Source organism: Prinia subflava, chromosome 28 (assembly GCF_021018805.1).
Source record: "Prinia subflava isolate CZ2003 ecotype Zambia chromosome 28, Cam_Psub_1.2, whole genome shotgun sequence".
Taxonomy (NCBI): Eukaryota; Metazoa; Chordata; class Aves; order Passeriformes; family Cisticolidae; genus Prinia; species Prinia subflava.
In genome coordinates, this window is record NC_086274.1 from 267,159 (window position 1) to 283,751 (window position 16,593).

Below are 16,593 nucleotides of genomic sequence, written 5' to 3' on the forward strand. Positions count from 1 at the left end.
GTATTGTAAACTTCCGTGAGATAAAACAGTCTATCTGATCTCTCTCATGTATGTTCTGCTTTATGTACAGCATTCTGATTGGGATTGACTTTCAGATCTGTGGTTTGTGTTTGGTTGGGATTGTGGCTGGAGGAGTGGAAGAAAAGCAGAAAAAACAACTTACTTCTCTAGCCCTAATGTGAAAGAAGGGGAAGATGGCTCTTAAGTCACCTCAGCTTCTACCTTGAAATGCTTGCTGTTAAAGCAGCAAGTGGAGACAGTAATTGCCTTTGTGATCTCATCTGAATTGCATCACAGGGTTTGGGGTTAGTTTGAGTTCCTCTTGCATATTCTGTAACTTCTAACTTTTCAGTCCTAAGGTTTTTTTAATATGTCTTATTAAATGTGTTTCTGCTTAGATTTCTATTGCTTTGAAGGACATCACTTTCATGACAAAGGAGAAGACTGCTCGTCTCATTCCAAATGCCATACAAATAGCAACAAAAGGAGAGAAGGTGAAAATCTGGTTTTAAATGTGTTCTTGCTAAATGATAGAGTCCAGAACACAGCACTTGTTCTAGTCTGCATTTGCATATGTAACTTCCCTGTCAAATGTTTTAAGTGTGGTTGGGATTAGAAGGCAGACTTAGGTTTCATCCCTGTGCATGTTTGCTTGATAATTCAGCTCCAGTTTGACTTCAGAATCCCTTAGTGGTGTTGATACAGTAACGAGAAAGTAAGAGTTTGTCTCAACTATTCAAAGGAAAACTAAAATTCAAAGCATGATTTCGGAATGTAAATTCTTCAGACTGAAAAAATATCAAAGTCACTGGATTTCAAGTGCTCCTTGAAGAAAACTATTGAAAATAAAAGGACTGTGATGTCATGGGATTTGAGTAATGGAGAAGTTTACCCCAGAACATGTGCTGGGAAATGAAGTTTGAGTGTATATTTGAAAAACTGAAAAGCATGATGCAGGAGTCTTATGAGCAATACACTGTGATAAATTCTTCTATAAATGCCTTGAAAATAGTAATTCTTGGCAAAGAACAGAGCTTTCTACAGTGAACCTGGAGCTGTTCTTTGAGAAGCAACTGTGATTCATCATATTTGGCTGCTCCCTCTCAATTCATCCAGTATTAACTTTCAGTGACAAGAAAGATAGACCTCTGTGCTAAAAAAACCCAATGGGAAACATTTTAACATTTCAAATGATGCATATAATTTGATTTCCTGTTTTAATTATTTTAATTTCACATCATCTCACGTGAAAATGATAGTAAAAGGCTAATGTGGCAGAAGAACAGAAATAGCTGTAAAAAATAGGCATATGTGTTTCTGATTTGTTCAAACTCCTGTGGGAAAAATGTGAATGTGTTTAAGTTGAGGAAGAGCTCTTCCTTTATGCCAAGGGTTAGTCACATGTCCAGAACAGCAAATGTCTTCATACACTGTGTGGACATTGGGGAACACACTCTTACTCCCTGAAAATGATACAAACTGGAACCTGAGGAATATGACCCCCCCGGTTTGTTGAATGTCCAATGAGGCAAACTGTAACTGATAACCTTGGGATGGTCAAGATACAAGGAAGCATTCTGGGATTCTTGAAAATAGCTATGTGTGAGCTTATTTTTTACCTTCTTTTTCTTTCTGCAGTTTTTCTTCACGTCATTCAGTGCAAGAGACAGAAGCTACCTCAGTATCTTCCGTTTGTGGCAGAATGTGTTGCTGGATAAGGTAAGCTTGCCTGCATCAGTACCTGTGGTTAAGCAACCAAATGAACTTTTTCTAATGTAGACAGATGTGCCTCTGGAGAATAAGAGACTTAATGTTAGCTTTTCCTTTCCGACTTAGAATTCTAATCTGATGTTCTGCTTTGGTTCCTTGTATTTTAGATCACAGACAAAATTCCCATCTTTTCCTTCTCAGACTGCCACCTACAACTCTGCTGTTGAAGTAGCATTTTGTCTTTGCATATCGATTGCATGCTTTTCTTCACTGTGAGCTCAAGCATATGTTCCTAAATTGATATGCATTTGCTTCACATTTTCTGTGCTTAATTTGTGATCAAAAAGGCAAGAGGTTTTCTCAATGAAAACTTTCAAGGAAAAAAGCCAAGACTCCTTCTCAGATAAGTTAGGTTAACCTTTACCAGACAACTCATTACAACTCTGCTGACCTTGAAGAAATGCAGCAAAGGCAGGCTGTATGATATGGAAGTGTATTCTGGAAACTTTGGCTAGTTAGCTTGATTTATATTGAAATTTGTGGATACTTAAGCTAATCTTTCTAAAAATGGACTTACACTTTCACAGAACATCACTGTAAGACAATTTTTGTAAACCAATTCCTTCCTGTTTATGTCTCTCATTGTTTAAATATTTTAACCCAGTTGCAATTACACACTGAAAAATCCATACGTAACACTGCAGTGATCTCCAAAGGTTTAAAGCTGTTGTGCTACTTACACATAGTAGCTGCATTTTTTTTCTTTTTGTTAGATGAATTTTAGGGCAGAATTGAGACACTTTTTGTCAAAAGAAAAGCTGAAAATAAAGGGAAGTGCTATTTAAGGCAAAACCAATGTTTCTTGCAAATCTCTTGTCCCTCAAATCAAATACTATTTAATTTTAACTTCATAACCATCTTGTCTTGAATCCCGCCACAATGTACTATGTCACCTTTTGACTGGAATGTGCAACTGGAAGTAACCTTGCTTTCTTTCATTGTGCAGAGTTTGTCAGAAATGGTACTTATGTTACTCATTTGATCAGGCTGAGGTGCTGGAGGGTCAGTGTAAGGACATTCAGGTACACAAACCTATCCTAGGGCTGCAACAGAGGTAGCAAGCTTTGTGCTGTTCAGTATTACTTTTTTTGGTGTGTTTATTCTCTGTGACACTGAAATGAGTGTCACATTAGGATCAATTTTTCACTATAGAACAGTAACTAAAGGATAGATAAGAAAGAGGCATGGACTGAATGCAAGATGAGAGGAATTAAGCCAGCATGTTTTAGGAAACAGTGCGTTTGAGTAGCTTGGGAACTCTCGTTGTTATTTCTATCAAATCTTGCTGTTAGCTTGCTTGTGTCCTCACTGAAGTATTAAAAGATAAATCTGTTTATGAAGATTTCTGCTTGGGGTTCTCAGTTGTAAAATGGAGCATGGTCATGAGGTGTATGTAGGGCCTTTTAATGTAGTGTGTTTGGAACTATTATTGAAACAGGATTTCTGTTAGGTTGAGCTCCTACTTCTGAAACGTAGTAATGACTTCTGGTTCTCTGCTAGAATGTGTTTGAGTCACCTGTCAGCTGCCTTTATGATATTCTTTACTAGATAAAGCTAGAGGGGCTCTGTGGAATTGAAAGTAGAAACTGAAGTTGCTGGAGCTGACAGCTCCACTGACAGTACTAGAATGAAAGCTGTCTGCTGAACTAAAACTAAAAGAGACCCCTTGATGTTTTCAAGCAGTTTTGCTGTTTTCCCCCCACCGCTCCAATGTCAGGAACAGCATACATTTGGAAAATGTCTCATGCACCTGAGGCCCTGCCATGGTATGCAAAGCCTGAGTGTGTGCAGTTTGGTGTTCCTGGTTTCAGTGATCAAAGGGATGCCATCAGAATTTGTAAGGCTTTTGACAAAAAGCAAATCTCACTATGGAACCAGTTCTAAAAGGAGCTGGTTTTCATGTTTCATCTGCAAATAGCTAAATGTTTTAAAGCCTGTGAATAGCTTGGTTATATTCTGGAGCACATCTGCTAGACCTGGAGATGACATCCAACTCTTAAACTATGAAATAAAGTTGTCATCAGAAGTATAACTCTGACTATAGGTGTAACAGTGTTGGTTTGAGCCACCTGATGGTGAATAAACCCCAATTATCAGGATGTGGACCCAGGGGACTGAAATTACATTTGCTTCAAATCATGTCTGTGCAGTGATAATTCTCAGTCCCTGGCCTCTTCGGCACTTCTGGGCATAGATTTCGTGCTATGAAGTCTCACCACTGAGGAGTGACTGGTCTGCCTTACCTGATATACCTTAAACTTTCACCCCCTGCAGAATTTCTCGGTGGGGTCAGCCTCATACCCTTTCCCAGATCTCCATCTGGTGGCCGTTCTGCCTTGTACCTGCCAAGTATTGCATGTCCTGGGTGGCTGAACAAGTAGTCCTTTGACAAGTCTGCCTTTCTAATAGAAGTGACTTGCACCGTGCAAGAAAACCAGCAAATGGTTACGTGCTATTCTGTGCCCAGACTTACTTCATCCATCCAGATGCTTTCCCCCAGCTTTGCACCACTGCTCTGACAGTCCTTGTCCCCTTTAGCTCAGTTACAATTCTCATAGCTCATCACACCTGTTTGTAATACCCTATAGTGTGTTTGGTGCCCTTCAAACTTCAGTTCCTCTGCAAATCAGTGGGTACTTTCCTCTTATCATGGGCCTTTCTTAGGCTTTTTATTCTTTAAATGTCTATGCAAAGACTTTTTTTTTTGAAGAAAAATTCCACACTTTTTTTTTCCCCATCCCTGTTGCAAAACGTGTGCAGAGTGTGACTTGTAGACTTTTATCTTGCCATTGTTTTTTAAATGACCCAGCATCATGGAAAATAAGGAATCATTAATGCAGGTCTGGAAGAGACATGACACCGGTCTTGATAAAACAGATAGCTGCTTCCACATCCACTGCAGCTTTCAATAGTACTTCAGTTTATAAAATCAGCCAAAAATCCTGTTTTGCAGGGGGCTTTCCAGATTGGTACAAGAAATTTATTCATGGCTGCTATTGACAATAAGAGCAGTGCCATTCACAGCTTTGCTTTATTTTCTAAACCTTATGGGTGTCAAATATCCCTCAAGTTTAAGGGAGAAGGAACAAATTAAAATGTAATTAGGCAGGTCATTCAAATCCCAAACAAACACAGCACTCCTTATTTCTAATGGAACAAGATCTTAACTTAATCGGTCTCAATTCCCATGAGTCTTCTGCCTTAGAGTTGGATTTATTTTCCTATTGTTGTTCTTATGCTTTGCTGGGTAGAGATTTGCACCTTTCTCCAGAGACATTGTAGCAGGTAAGTCTAGAGGTGTGAGAAGGGACCAGAATTTCTGATCAGCTGAGCTTCTTGTGGCAAACGTCTCCCAGGGCAGCAATTCTGCCTTCCCCAGCAGTTTCTCAGGGAAGGCTGTGAAAAAAGAGGTGTTTATTTGCACCTTTGTGTACAAGAAGATTAATTTAAGAGATGAAAGAAGGTTTAGTTTGATTCTGAGCTTCATGTTTAGGCAATCAGAAGGAGAGTGTGCTGTTTCCCTCCGCTGTTCTTCAAACAGTTCTGTATCAGAGTTGCCTGGCAGGAGTGTGGTGTATGGTGGGGGTTGTCTCTTTAGTCAACCTGTATGGCATGCCTTGTTCTTATTCCTGCATTTGTCCATAGAAGGTCAAAAATCATCAGCTTTGCTTCTGTCGGTGGTACTCTGTAGTATTGCTTGTGCCATGACACTGCTTTTTCTGGCATGAAGCAAGGTATTGATGCTCTGTGCTCTGCTTGAAAAGACAAAAGTGTATCCCAGCTGCTTCTTGTAGCCTTTGTTTTTGTATACAAAGAGAACTGAGGAAAAACCCAGTGTAGACGATCACCTTGAATGGGCAAAGTAATTCATGTTTAGATTTTGCCTTTCAAGCTTCAGAGCTTCTCTAAGCTGTCCTCTCAGAAGCAGAAGTCTGACCCAGAAAATTTATGCCCTTCTTTGCTTTCAGAACTGACTCTTTCTGATACAACAAAGCAAGTCTCGTTTGATCTTGGCTTGTGACCATTAAGAACTTATTATATCTAGCTGAGCTAGGAATAATTGAGGAGAGTGCAAGAATCCTGTTTTAGAAACACAAGTTGGTAACATTGCTTTTACAAAACAACAGGAAAAAGCTTTATAGATTCTTTTATAGAAGCTGAAAAGCTCCTCTGCTTTCTTCAAACTATTGAGCTGACTGTATAAGGGCAGACTGATTTGCCCATGGACAGAACATACCAGTGAATTTAATTAGCAACCTTAGCTCTGTGCCATTGTGACTGGGAATCAAGGCATTGGCAATATTGGGCAACAGAAATGAAAAAGGCTTTGTTTCTGTCCTTTGATTCCTGGTCGGAAGGTGTGCTAGCTAAAGATCCACCTCAGTTGTATTTTGAAACCGTGTAATGGCCACCCGTTTTTCGGCCTTTAATAAGAGCAGCTGTAGGTGGTTGTTTGTGGTTATGAGTTTATTGCTCCAGAAGACAGAATGCCCGGGGAAAGTAAGGCCGTCTCGAAGTGGATGCACGTGTTCCAGCACCGCATTGCTCTGTACAGCGAACCCCCGTGCGGAGCGAGGCTGGCATTAGCCGCTATGACCCTTGCTTTATAGCGGTGTGTTTTGTATTTTAATGTTTGCTTTGCCCTCGCTAGGATTAAATACCTTGAAACTGATCTCTGCCAATGGGGTGCTTGTTACCAGCTGCTTTCTGAAAAGCCCGAAACCGTGTTATGCTGGAAAATACCCGAGGGAAAAACCCTTCCTGGTCTCCCGAGCTGGGCTGTTTGCCCGGGCCCTCGGGGAAAGCGGCTCCCGTGCGATGCCATGCAGTGCGGGGGGCGAGGGGTCAGCGGGACCCCCGTGGGGCCCGGCCCGGCGGCGACGGCCGACACCGGCTGCGTCCGGCAGCGGGGGAAGGCGCTGCCCCGGGGAAGGCGCTGCCCCGGCCGGGCCCCGGCGCCGCCGCCCAGCAGGAAGTGGGAGCGCGGCGGCACCGGCGGCGGCTCCCGGCGGGAGCGGAGCTATCCCGGCGGCGGCACTCCCGGTGCCAGGTGGGTCGCGGAGCGGGACGGGGCGCGGGCAGCGCCGGGGCGGCTGCAGGGGCGCATTTACATCCTGCGTGCGGGTCAGCTCCTCCGCGTCTGGCTAAAATTGCGGGTACTGTAACTAACACTCCACAGGTGAGGCAAGCGGGTGGAGGGGATCATTTAAAGGCCCTTTAAATAATGCATGGGTATTTAATGTCATCATTTCATGCAAATAGTAAGCACTACTTGTGTTACTGCCTCATTAGCACAGTCTTGTTCCCTTGATCAATATGGATGGTGGCCGAGGCACATTTTCCAGTGTAGTGTCTCCTGTTTTAAGATCGCTGGTATTGCTCTCTGAGCTCTGTTAAATTCCAAAATTTTTATTTCCTTTCTTTCTCTCTTCCTCCCCCCTCCCCCCCGCCTCTGCACACCCTAGCTCTTTACAGCCGAGGTGGACTTTGAAACTCATTGCTTACTTTGCAGATATGAGTGTGTCATTCTACTTTCACCTCCAAGCTTTCCTGATGATTTTAGAGAACTTACATACGTCTCGGTAGCTGTGGGAATTTGTGGAAGAGGATAGAGATATTGTAGAGTAGGAGAAGACTTAGACAGTGGTGAGTCAAGGTAATCCTGAAGAAAAGCAATTACTTTTCATAAAGAGGATGCTGATGAGGTACAAAGTGAGGGCCCCTGTCCCACCTTGGCAAAGTGGGCAGTCGGCTGCCCTAGACACCAGTGTAGTGACTGAAATGCTAGCCAGCCTCCCACAATTTGTGAAGTACTCTGAGCATCCTCAGGAAACAGGTTTGTTCACAATCAGAGGTACTTCCTTACCTTGTGCCATGTCAAGTGAAGTTCAAGAGGGAGGGACCTTGAAGGTATCTGTGAAAATATTGGTGACCTGTGAAGAAGCAAGTAGTGGCTACAAGTGTGTGCTTTCTTAAAATGATTTTTCTTGCACCTGGTGTTACTGGTTGAACAGCGAAGGGAGTACAGTTGTCCAAAATGCTGAAACCCAATCTCGGAACATGATACCTGAATGCTTTCAGTCCGTGTCAGAATTGAGGTTAAAGGCTGTGGCGTAATTAAAACTTGTTGCTGTTTTTCCTCCAGTGCCTTTCTGTCCCATACCGTGGTTCTTGACTAGCTTGCTTTGTTTCAGAGGCTGACCAAGCAGGAATTCTGGCAGCTGGTGCACCAGAGCTATGGCTCTGAGCTGGGCCTGAACAGTGAGGAGATGGAGAGCTTCCACTCGTCATCTGAGGACAACGGGCAGTCTCGGTAAGCAGAGGCTGTACAGCCTATTGGAACACCTGGGGAGAAGCAGTGTCCTTTCTCTTAGAAACTCAGTTTCTAAAGAGCCCTACCAGAAAGGCTGAACCTTTAGTAAAACTGACTGCATAGACTGAGTGTTCATAAAAACTTAACTGTGTGAATTTTCTGAAATAGTAGCAGTGCAGCTGAGGCCCCTTAGAAGAGGAGAGAGGAAGATCCTCTCTCTGGATCTGCTTGGGAACCAGCATAGGGGAGCTTAAATAGCAGCTTTTTCACGTGATTGTGCCTAGTCAGCACCTGTATACCCTCCAACAGTTTGGAAGGTTCAAATAGAATAGAGATATACTATGCTTTTTTCTTTCTTCCCCTCCTCTGTGGAGACTGAAATACTTGTTTTGCCTTGTTCTCCTGATATATGAGGTCTTAGCTTATTTTTGTATTGTCCTAAGCTTGAATTGAGAAACAAGAATAATAATATAATGAGCTGGAATAATTGTAATAATAATGGTGTGTTTTTTTGAAAGAGTTGCCTTGATTTTTTTTTTTTTTAACAAATGTGAACTGAATAATGACCTGCCAGTCTCAGTCTAATAACAGCACTTCACATATCTCTGTGTAAATAAGCATGAATCTACAAAAGTGAACAATGTAATTTATGTCCCTTCAGTCCTGTGTTATCTGAGTATGTTTGTGGGAAAAGTGTCTTGAGCTGATTTTGTTTTGGATTTGCTTGAGTTTTTTGTTATGTTTTGGGTTTTTTGGTTTAAAAAGTCACAACTTTGCAACTGTGTAACAAGAGATGCAGGAAAAAAATATTTTCTGACACTTCCTTAAAACATTTTCTTTCCAAATTAATTATAAGCTGTATCTGTTTCCTCATTTCCCACAGCACTCACTTTCTTGGTTTTATTAACCTGATGATCAGAAGCTGAATCTTCTGAGAAGTGGTTGGAATGAGGAAAATGGTTTGATATTAATGAGCTGTATGTGGGAAGAATGACCTGTAGTTTATAATGTTATCTGAACAGCCAAGTTTTCAATGCAAAAATCACGCATGAGACGCTTTCTCGGATTTCTCAGCACTTATATCTCCAAAGATATCTTCCTTTTTGGTTTGGACAGATCCAGCATTTGTGACGATTCTGGAGAAAGGGATGAAAAACTACCCAAAATGATTGGTTTAGTTCGTGAGCCCACGCTTCAAACAGAAGGAGAGTCACTCAACAAACACATGTTGCCGGGAGTAAGTGCTGACAGAGCCTTTCTTGCTGTTTGTAGCTGAGAAGCATATGTGCTTAACTTGTACATCTGTAAGCATAGGATGAATGGAGATGTAACTTCCAAAGAAGTCTTTGAGAAGTCAAGGATGTTTCTTAAATTTGAGAATGAGCAAAATTCTGTATAAGAGAATATTGTTGGTGTGAGCGTCAGCAGTGCTCTGTCACTAATTCACTGCACAGCCAGGCTACAATGCTGAGGCTTATGTCCTGGTCTGTTTTCTGGTTTTCCTTTAAAAACAAAATTTCTTGGTTTTTCTTATCCAGTTCCCAAGGGGACCATATCTGTGTTTTATCCAAGTGCTTTTTGAAAGTAATGCCTTTTTCACTTCCAGTGCTTTCTTGCTTGTGCTATTTGTTATTTAAAAAGATATCTCCTCTTAGATTACTGTCTCTCCTATACATAAGGCTTATTGAAGGGCAGTTACACTTTGTCGTCCTTGCCTTCAAAGGTCGATTAGTCTGCTGTTGTGAATATATTAAACCTTTTTTTAATGCTTTAGAAGGAAGGGGAAAACCCTTACACTTGCTATAATAAGGATTAATTTTACCTGGATGCCTTGGGTTAGTGCAACTGAACAAGCATGAGTGCCTCACCCGTGTTCATTCATGTTGTATGGATTTGTGAATGTGTTTGGCTGGTGTGAACAGCAAGTGCATTAGTAGTGATATCTGAGATGGCCACAGTGTCTAGCACAGTTACTGGGGCTCCTGTGTGCAGCTGTAGTCCTAAAAAGTTGCAGGTATTTTCTCTTGGTTATTAGATATCCTAAAGATCTTGGAAAAGGAAATAAACCACTAATGCATTTTTATAAGCTTCACTAGGGCTGGGTTCTTAATTGCCAGTTTTGCTTTGGAGAATTTGGGGAAGGAAGAAAGGAGATTGTTTTAATAGTTTTTACTATCCTGTAATTTTTCTGGCTTTTATCACTTGCTAAAACTGATCTGGAGGTTAAGTAGGATTTAACTAGTTTTGCCAAAATCCAAGTTAATGGCTAGAAACTCATATCCAGCAAGCAATATCCGTGTTTCTTGGGTTAAAAACTTAGAAGCTTGAGTGATGGGTATTCTTCATGGACACCTTAGCAGTATAAAACAGGATTTTTGGAGAGTTGTTAGGTAGCCTGAGAGGACTGGGGATGCTGCTGGAATTTGGCCTGTTTAGGATAACTAAAAATCTACACAGGTAGCCTTCATTTGGACTTGTGAGTCTTATTTGTGCAAGAACAAGCCATTTAAAAATAATTGCTGTGCCTGGAAAAGAAGCCACACCCCGAGATGTCTCTTGCATGTGCCAAATCTCATTGGGCATCTTGGTAAGGAGAAGTGCCTGGGGATTTGGTCTGTAAAAATTGATCGGAATTCTGCCTTGAATAAACAGCCTCTGAAAAGTCTTTTAAGTATAGTGTAAGAGTGCAGTCTTGATAAATGAGTTCCTGTTTCAGGGTGGCTAAAATGCACAATGATTTTGTTTAGCTGTATGTGTCACTTGGCATTACTCAAGAATGTCCATGTTCTCTCCACAGCCCCGGGATTGCAGCATATTTTGTAGAACCACAAGGGAGTAGGTGGAGGCAGTAGTGCTTAGAATGTATTTATCAGAAGCCATCACAGTGATGACACAAAGCACACTTAACCACCTTCCAAAGGTTGGAGGGAAACAGGCTTAAACTCCTCTATACTGCTCTGATAGAGCAAGTAAGTCCCAAAGCTCTCATAAGAGAAAGATCTGAAGAGTGGAGGGGTTGGCTCTAGTATTTGACCCATCTTGAAAAAAAATATTGTTAATGGCTGTCTGTAGTTGATTGAGGAAAGTCTGTGTGGAACACCAGTCAGGGCTCATCACCCTCTCAGTACATGTGAACGTGTGAGCCACCTCATTGCCTGTTTTTGCAACCATCATCTTCCCTCCAGCCCCTGTAGGGAGGCCTTCCAGTCCCAGATCTTGCTGTTCACAGGCTGAAAACCAAAAAAGCCTTGGCACAGAGCTTAGCCATACTGGACTAGCTCAGGAGATAAATGCACAATGGGGAATAAATCATACATCTTTAATTCCAGCTGAAGGGTCTTAAAATCTTTACTCTTTAGTGTGAAAAAAACCCAAACAAACACAAACCAACCCAAAGCCCCATGAAATCTGTGTTAAACTCAATCAGTGATTAGAAGAGCCCCAGCTTGAATCTCTTCTTCCATGACATCATGAAAAGCTATCTTTTTCTGGGAGCTGTTGCTTTTGTCTTTTGACTGAGCCTGGCTTTCTTTCTCTGCTCATGGCATAGTGGGCTGCTCTTACGCTGCTGGTGGGAACCCTGCTTCACTAGATCCCTGACTGTTGTCAAAATGCCATGAGAGTTCCTTGGGTTTATGCTGGATCAGTGTGTCAATTTTTAGTCTGTTTTGTCACAACTAGCTCCTTTTTGACTTCCATCTGTATTCGTATTTTGACATTTAATGTTGGTTCTGTCCTAGATCCTGTTATGTGACTGAGTGTAACTTACATGGCAGCTTCTCTCAATAGAAGCATTTGTTAATTGATCCATTTTCCTGATTCAGTCTTCCTTTTAGATTTTTTTGACCCTAAAGGAGTACTTCTGTCTGCTTATTCTGCAGTCAGATTTATGCCTGGCTCTGTTTTCCAGCCATCCACCTCCTAATAGCCCTTGGCTGCACAAAAAAGTGACAGGTTTTTATTTTGAAAAAACCCAAGAAATACAGGAAGTGCATGATGACTGTTCAAGCAGTGGATGCTTTTGTGTTCTTGAGTCAATGCTGAATAATCTTTAGGGATGATGGTTTTACAGATGAATCAGAACAACTCGGTTGAGGAGGCTTAATTGTATTTACTGTGGTCCATGCACTACTCCTCTGGGGTCTGTGCTGCTCTTGATCCCAGATATTCCACTGATGGCAGTGGGGCCTTGAGGAGAGGTTTAGAATGAAAACTGATTCAAAACTGATTTTAGGGTGGCTCTAGACAGTATTTTAAAACTTCATTTTCAAAGGATGATGGTGTCCTACAACATAAGAACTTTTCAAATATGTAATTGGAGTAATCTAATCTTGCTGAAAGAGAAGAGCACCCTGCCTGTTTGAATGTGCTTCCCCTCTGGGTTGTTGGACCCTTGCTAAACTGCCAGGAAAAAACTGAGGAATACAAAGTAAATCTGTGTAAGGTTGATGAATTTATGAATGCTAATGTCAAAGCAGGCAAGGGGCGCAAACTGTGCAGATGGGTGCAAGGGGACTGTCCCATTTAAGGGAGCTCTTGGTACCAACAGTACATAGAAATAAATCTGTTCCTTGTTGCCAGGGTTTAGTGAAATATTTAAATAAAGGGAAGAGCAACAAGGGGGAAAAAGGGGGAAATTAGTGCTTGACTGTGTGGTAATTGAGCAGATTGAACTTTTGGCTTACTTTGTATGGCTGCCTTTTTTTAAAGTAACTTTCTTTTTTTTTTTTTTTTTTTTTTTTTTTTTTTTTTTTTTTTTGTAATGATCTCTGATTACTGATATTTTTTCTTCTCTTGGTTCTTTCAGGTGGAGGAGTCCCCAAGTGAGAAGCAAATAAAGAGTCCTCTTCCATCTCCAGAAAGAAAACCTGCTAAGCTAGTTAGGAGCAGGTCTTTAGAAAAGTCCTTGGACCTTAATGAGAATGAAAATCTTCCAGAGAAGAGCAGTGCTTCAGATAGTGAAGAAGGTAAATCTCTGAACATTTGGGATCTGTGAAACAACATGATTTTGGTGTTCCATCTCACTTGTGGAGAAAGTTATAGAACTTTCTGATCTTATGGAACTTTTTTCATATTTGTATTTGTATTTGTTTCGTATTTGTTTCACAGAATTGCAACAAAACCTTTTTTTTTTAATCTTAGTTTGTGGAGGGGAAAAAAGGTTGTTTGGTGTTTAGAATGAAAACAAAGAAATTGTGGTTTTCTTTCTCTCTTTTGCTGGGTAGAGAATTGCCAGTAGCTTAAACTAGAAGTTTCTTGACAATGGAGTGGTGTTAATTTCAAAGATATTTCTTTCCTCTCTTTGCATATCTTGGAAACTGAGGGGAAACATTTCAGGCTGTTCTTAAGTTTCTGAAAGACTCCCCCAACCCCCCCTTCTTTACACTTATACTTTCTTGAGGTTTATGAGCTTAATTGTTATTGCTGGAGTAAGCTGAGGAACTTACTGAAAGCCCAGGGAAGACAACTTCCCAGCTTTCAGGAGAATATTGTGCATAATCTGAAGATGAAAAACCTTAATGGATGTCTTGCAGCAGATTACACTCTCTGTGCAAACAGTATCTTAATGGATCCTAATATCCCAGCCTCATAACTCATATCTCATTACCCAGTACAAGACAGAAGAAACTCAGGTACCTGGATGACAGACTTTGTGCTGAGGTTAGTGGGTGCTTGTCCTCTGGTCCCACAGTAGCTCCTGACAAGTTCCCACTTTCTATGGTGAGATTTTCACTTAGCCTGGGGAAGTTTTCTGTGCCAAAGGGCTGTAGCTGTTCAGACAGCTCATTGAACTTTGATGGATATTCTGTAATATTTGATTCTTGGATTCTGTAAATGCCTTTAAAGAGAAATGTGCACAACCTGTATTGGTTCCAAGGTTATATGGTGGTGAGCAAGTCGAAGACAGTAAACCCCACAGCAATACTGTGCTCAGTAGCAGCTGTATATTTCTTTCATGTGCAAAGAGAACTTACTTCATCACCTGTTGGCAGGAATAGAACAGTTTAGTTAATTGAGGCCAGTTCTTAATCTCACTGAGAAATTGTGTCTTGTCATTTTAAAGGACAACTGAAGTTGTTTGCAGGTGTCATTACAGGGGGATTGTTGAGGTGTCCAGGAAGGCTTTCAGAGTTATGGATTGAGTTGGCTGCCTTCAGGTTGAGATTTTTGCCTGGGGATGTGCTCATATTCAGTTAACTTTGCTGCTGCTCTCCCATAGTGCTTCTGTGTTGGCTTGAGTTCAGACTCAACTTGGTGTGTGTCAGGCACTATCGTTTCTGTGAATATACCTACTTGAACAGGCTGTTGTTTATGCCATACTCCTACACACTTAACAAGCTTCACAAATTAATTTACTCTTTCACAGGTGTATCTTCTAGAGCAGCAGAAAATTTTGTCCTTTGGATATTTTAGATATTTTGCAGCTTTCCTATCTTCCTGTTACTACATCTCTCTTCAGTCTCTGGATTTTATTTTTTGTGGCAAAGATCTCCAGTGAAACTGATTAAAAAGTAGTCCTGTTGTCTTTCCTGCTGCTAGTTGCCTAAACGATAGCAGTAAATATTCCCTGGCATGCCTGCATTAGTGATGTTGAATAAATAAACCATATTAAACTGGAGATGTCTCTTTAATAGAAAGAAAACTAACTTCATGCTGCTTTTCTTATTTCTCTTCCCTTCCCCAAGACTAGCCTTTTTTATTCAGAGCAGGATTTCCTAGACTCACAGCATTAATCTTTTCTCTGAGAATCTTCATGCTTAGAATTTTTTTCTTCTGTTTCTCTGTCTGTTTTCTGTTGCAGTTGCCCCACACTCTTACAAGGTGAATTCCTTCACGCAAACGAAACTAGCTTTCCTACATGGCAAAGGTTTACCCATGCGATTAATTTCTCTTGTGTCCTCTGGCTCAAACTCAGGCTGCCCATGGAGGTGTCCTGGCAAATAAGGTGAGGGGCCAAGCTCAAGACTGTTGTTCTTCACAACATGAATTCCCTTGTCCTAAGCAGTTCTCACCTTGGGGATGGGGGGTCTGCATCCCACTGTGCACCACTGGCCTATTGACCTGCATCTTGGTGTTTTTGTCCAATTTCATAAATCAGAGTATAAATCCTGAGCCATGACAAATTTTTGGCTAAGCTAAACATTGATATCTCTGGCCTTAATTCTGAATTTCAGAAAAGATTTTATTTCAAGCATAGAACACGTTTCCAACACAGAGCCAAGAGATTTATATAATTTCCTCAAGACTCTTTAATATATAGGGTAGTTTGCTTTTAAAGATGATGTTCAGCAACATTAAATACTTCAAAGAAAGAAGGGAGAAGCAGAATATTGGAAGAACAGTATTTTCTGTTAGGAGGCTCTATTGTATACAGAGAGATCACACATTTCTGTTCTCCTTGTGTAACATGACAGACTTACTGTGTTGTTCCTGTGTGTACTAATAACCACCTTAAATGTGATCTGCAGGAGAGCATAGCTGTCTGCACTGTGGTGCTGTAAGATGGGCACAGCAGAGGCTTGGCTGCTTGCAGATAGTGATATATGGAGTATACAGTGCTTGAAATACAGAACAGTTGAAAATTAGGGTCAGCCCTGTGTTAGTTGTCTCCCTCCCCCCACCCCCAATACAAACTTTTGGACATGCAATGTATGTAAGGGAGAGTAGCTCTGTTATCTTATTGACATTTTAATCAAAATACTGAAAGGATATATTTTGTTGGAAAAAAAAATATTTACTTTGGTGTTTGGAGGATATATGTTTGAGTCACCTGAAGGCAAAAGGTTGTGGGGATTTTTTATCTTGTGAACTGGAAAAAACTAGCATTGTGGCAATACTTAGTGGCTCCCCAAGATAATTCTGTAGTTAGTCTTTAAAGCATAGGTGAGTTCTCTAAAAATGGTTAATCCTGCTGATACAATCTTTAAATAGATGATGTCTGGAACATGTTCACTCTAGGAATTGGTTTTATTCACTTGATTTCAGGTGTATTTGGTTAAAAGCTTCTACCTACATATCTTTCATGCAGCATGTAATTTTTTCCCCATCCCCAGCGGTATAGAAAGTGCCAAGATTTGCATACCTACTTTTTAGAAATCCTGATCCTCCCCCAGCTCGGTGGAGTGGAAAAATCAGCCTTCTTACTAATTTGTTTGATAGCCTCTGCTCTTATCAGTTCAGCTTTCTTAATTTGATTGTGGTATGTGTTTAGCTTTTTGCTGTTGGTTGTTGATGGGAATTTTAATAACAATGTTTTTCTTACTGCCCCTTCCCCCTCCATTTTCTTTCTCTCTCTCTCTTTTTTTTTTTTTTTGGCACTGCACATTTCTTTAAACCTCTGCCATCCCTGCTGCATAATGGTATTATATTCAAACATTATTTCACAGCTTGCTTTGCAGTGATGAAAATGACCTTATGAAGTGCAAGGCAGTAGTGGAGGAGGGAATAGACCTGCTGTCATTAGGCTGAACCAGGACACTCTGGGTAATGTGTTTACTGCTGTGTTTTCA

The 16,593-nt window shown here is 41.0% G+C and overlaps 1 protein-coding gene across 4 annotated transcripts in view; it reads left to right on the forward strand.

Moving 5' to 3' along the window:
- The window catches only part of LOC134562477 (protein Aster-C-like), a 51,385-nt gene that overhangs the window by 21,814 nt on the left and 12,978 nt on the right, over window positions 1-16,593 (forward strand). For 3 of the 4 annotated variants that reach the window (XM_063419883.1, XM_063419881.1, XM_063419882.1), the window contains exons 5-9: window positions 399-494; window positions 1,639-1,719; window positions 7,965-8,083; window positions 9,200-9,320; window positions 12,891-13,050. In XM_063419883.1, coding sequence (XP_063275953.1) covers window positions 399-494; window positions 1,639-1,719; window positions 7,965-8,083; window positions 9,200-9,320; window positions 12,891-13,050 — 577 coding nt within the window. Of the gene's footprint in view, window positions 1-398; window positions 495-1,638; window positions 1,720-6,275; window positions 6,950-7,964; window positions 8,084-9,199; window positions 9,321-12,890; window positions 13,051-16,593 lie in introns of those variants that run through there. The other variant, XM_063419884.1, reaches the window with a different exon arrangement.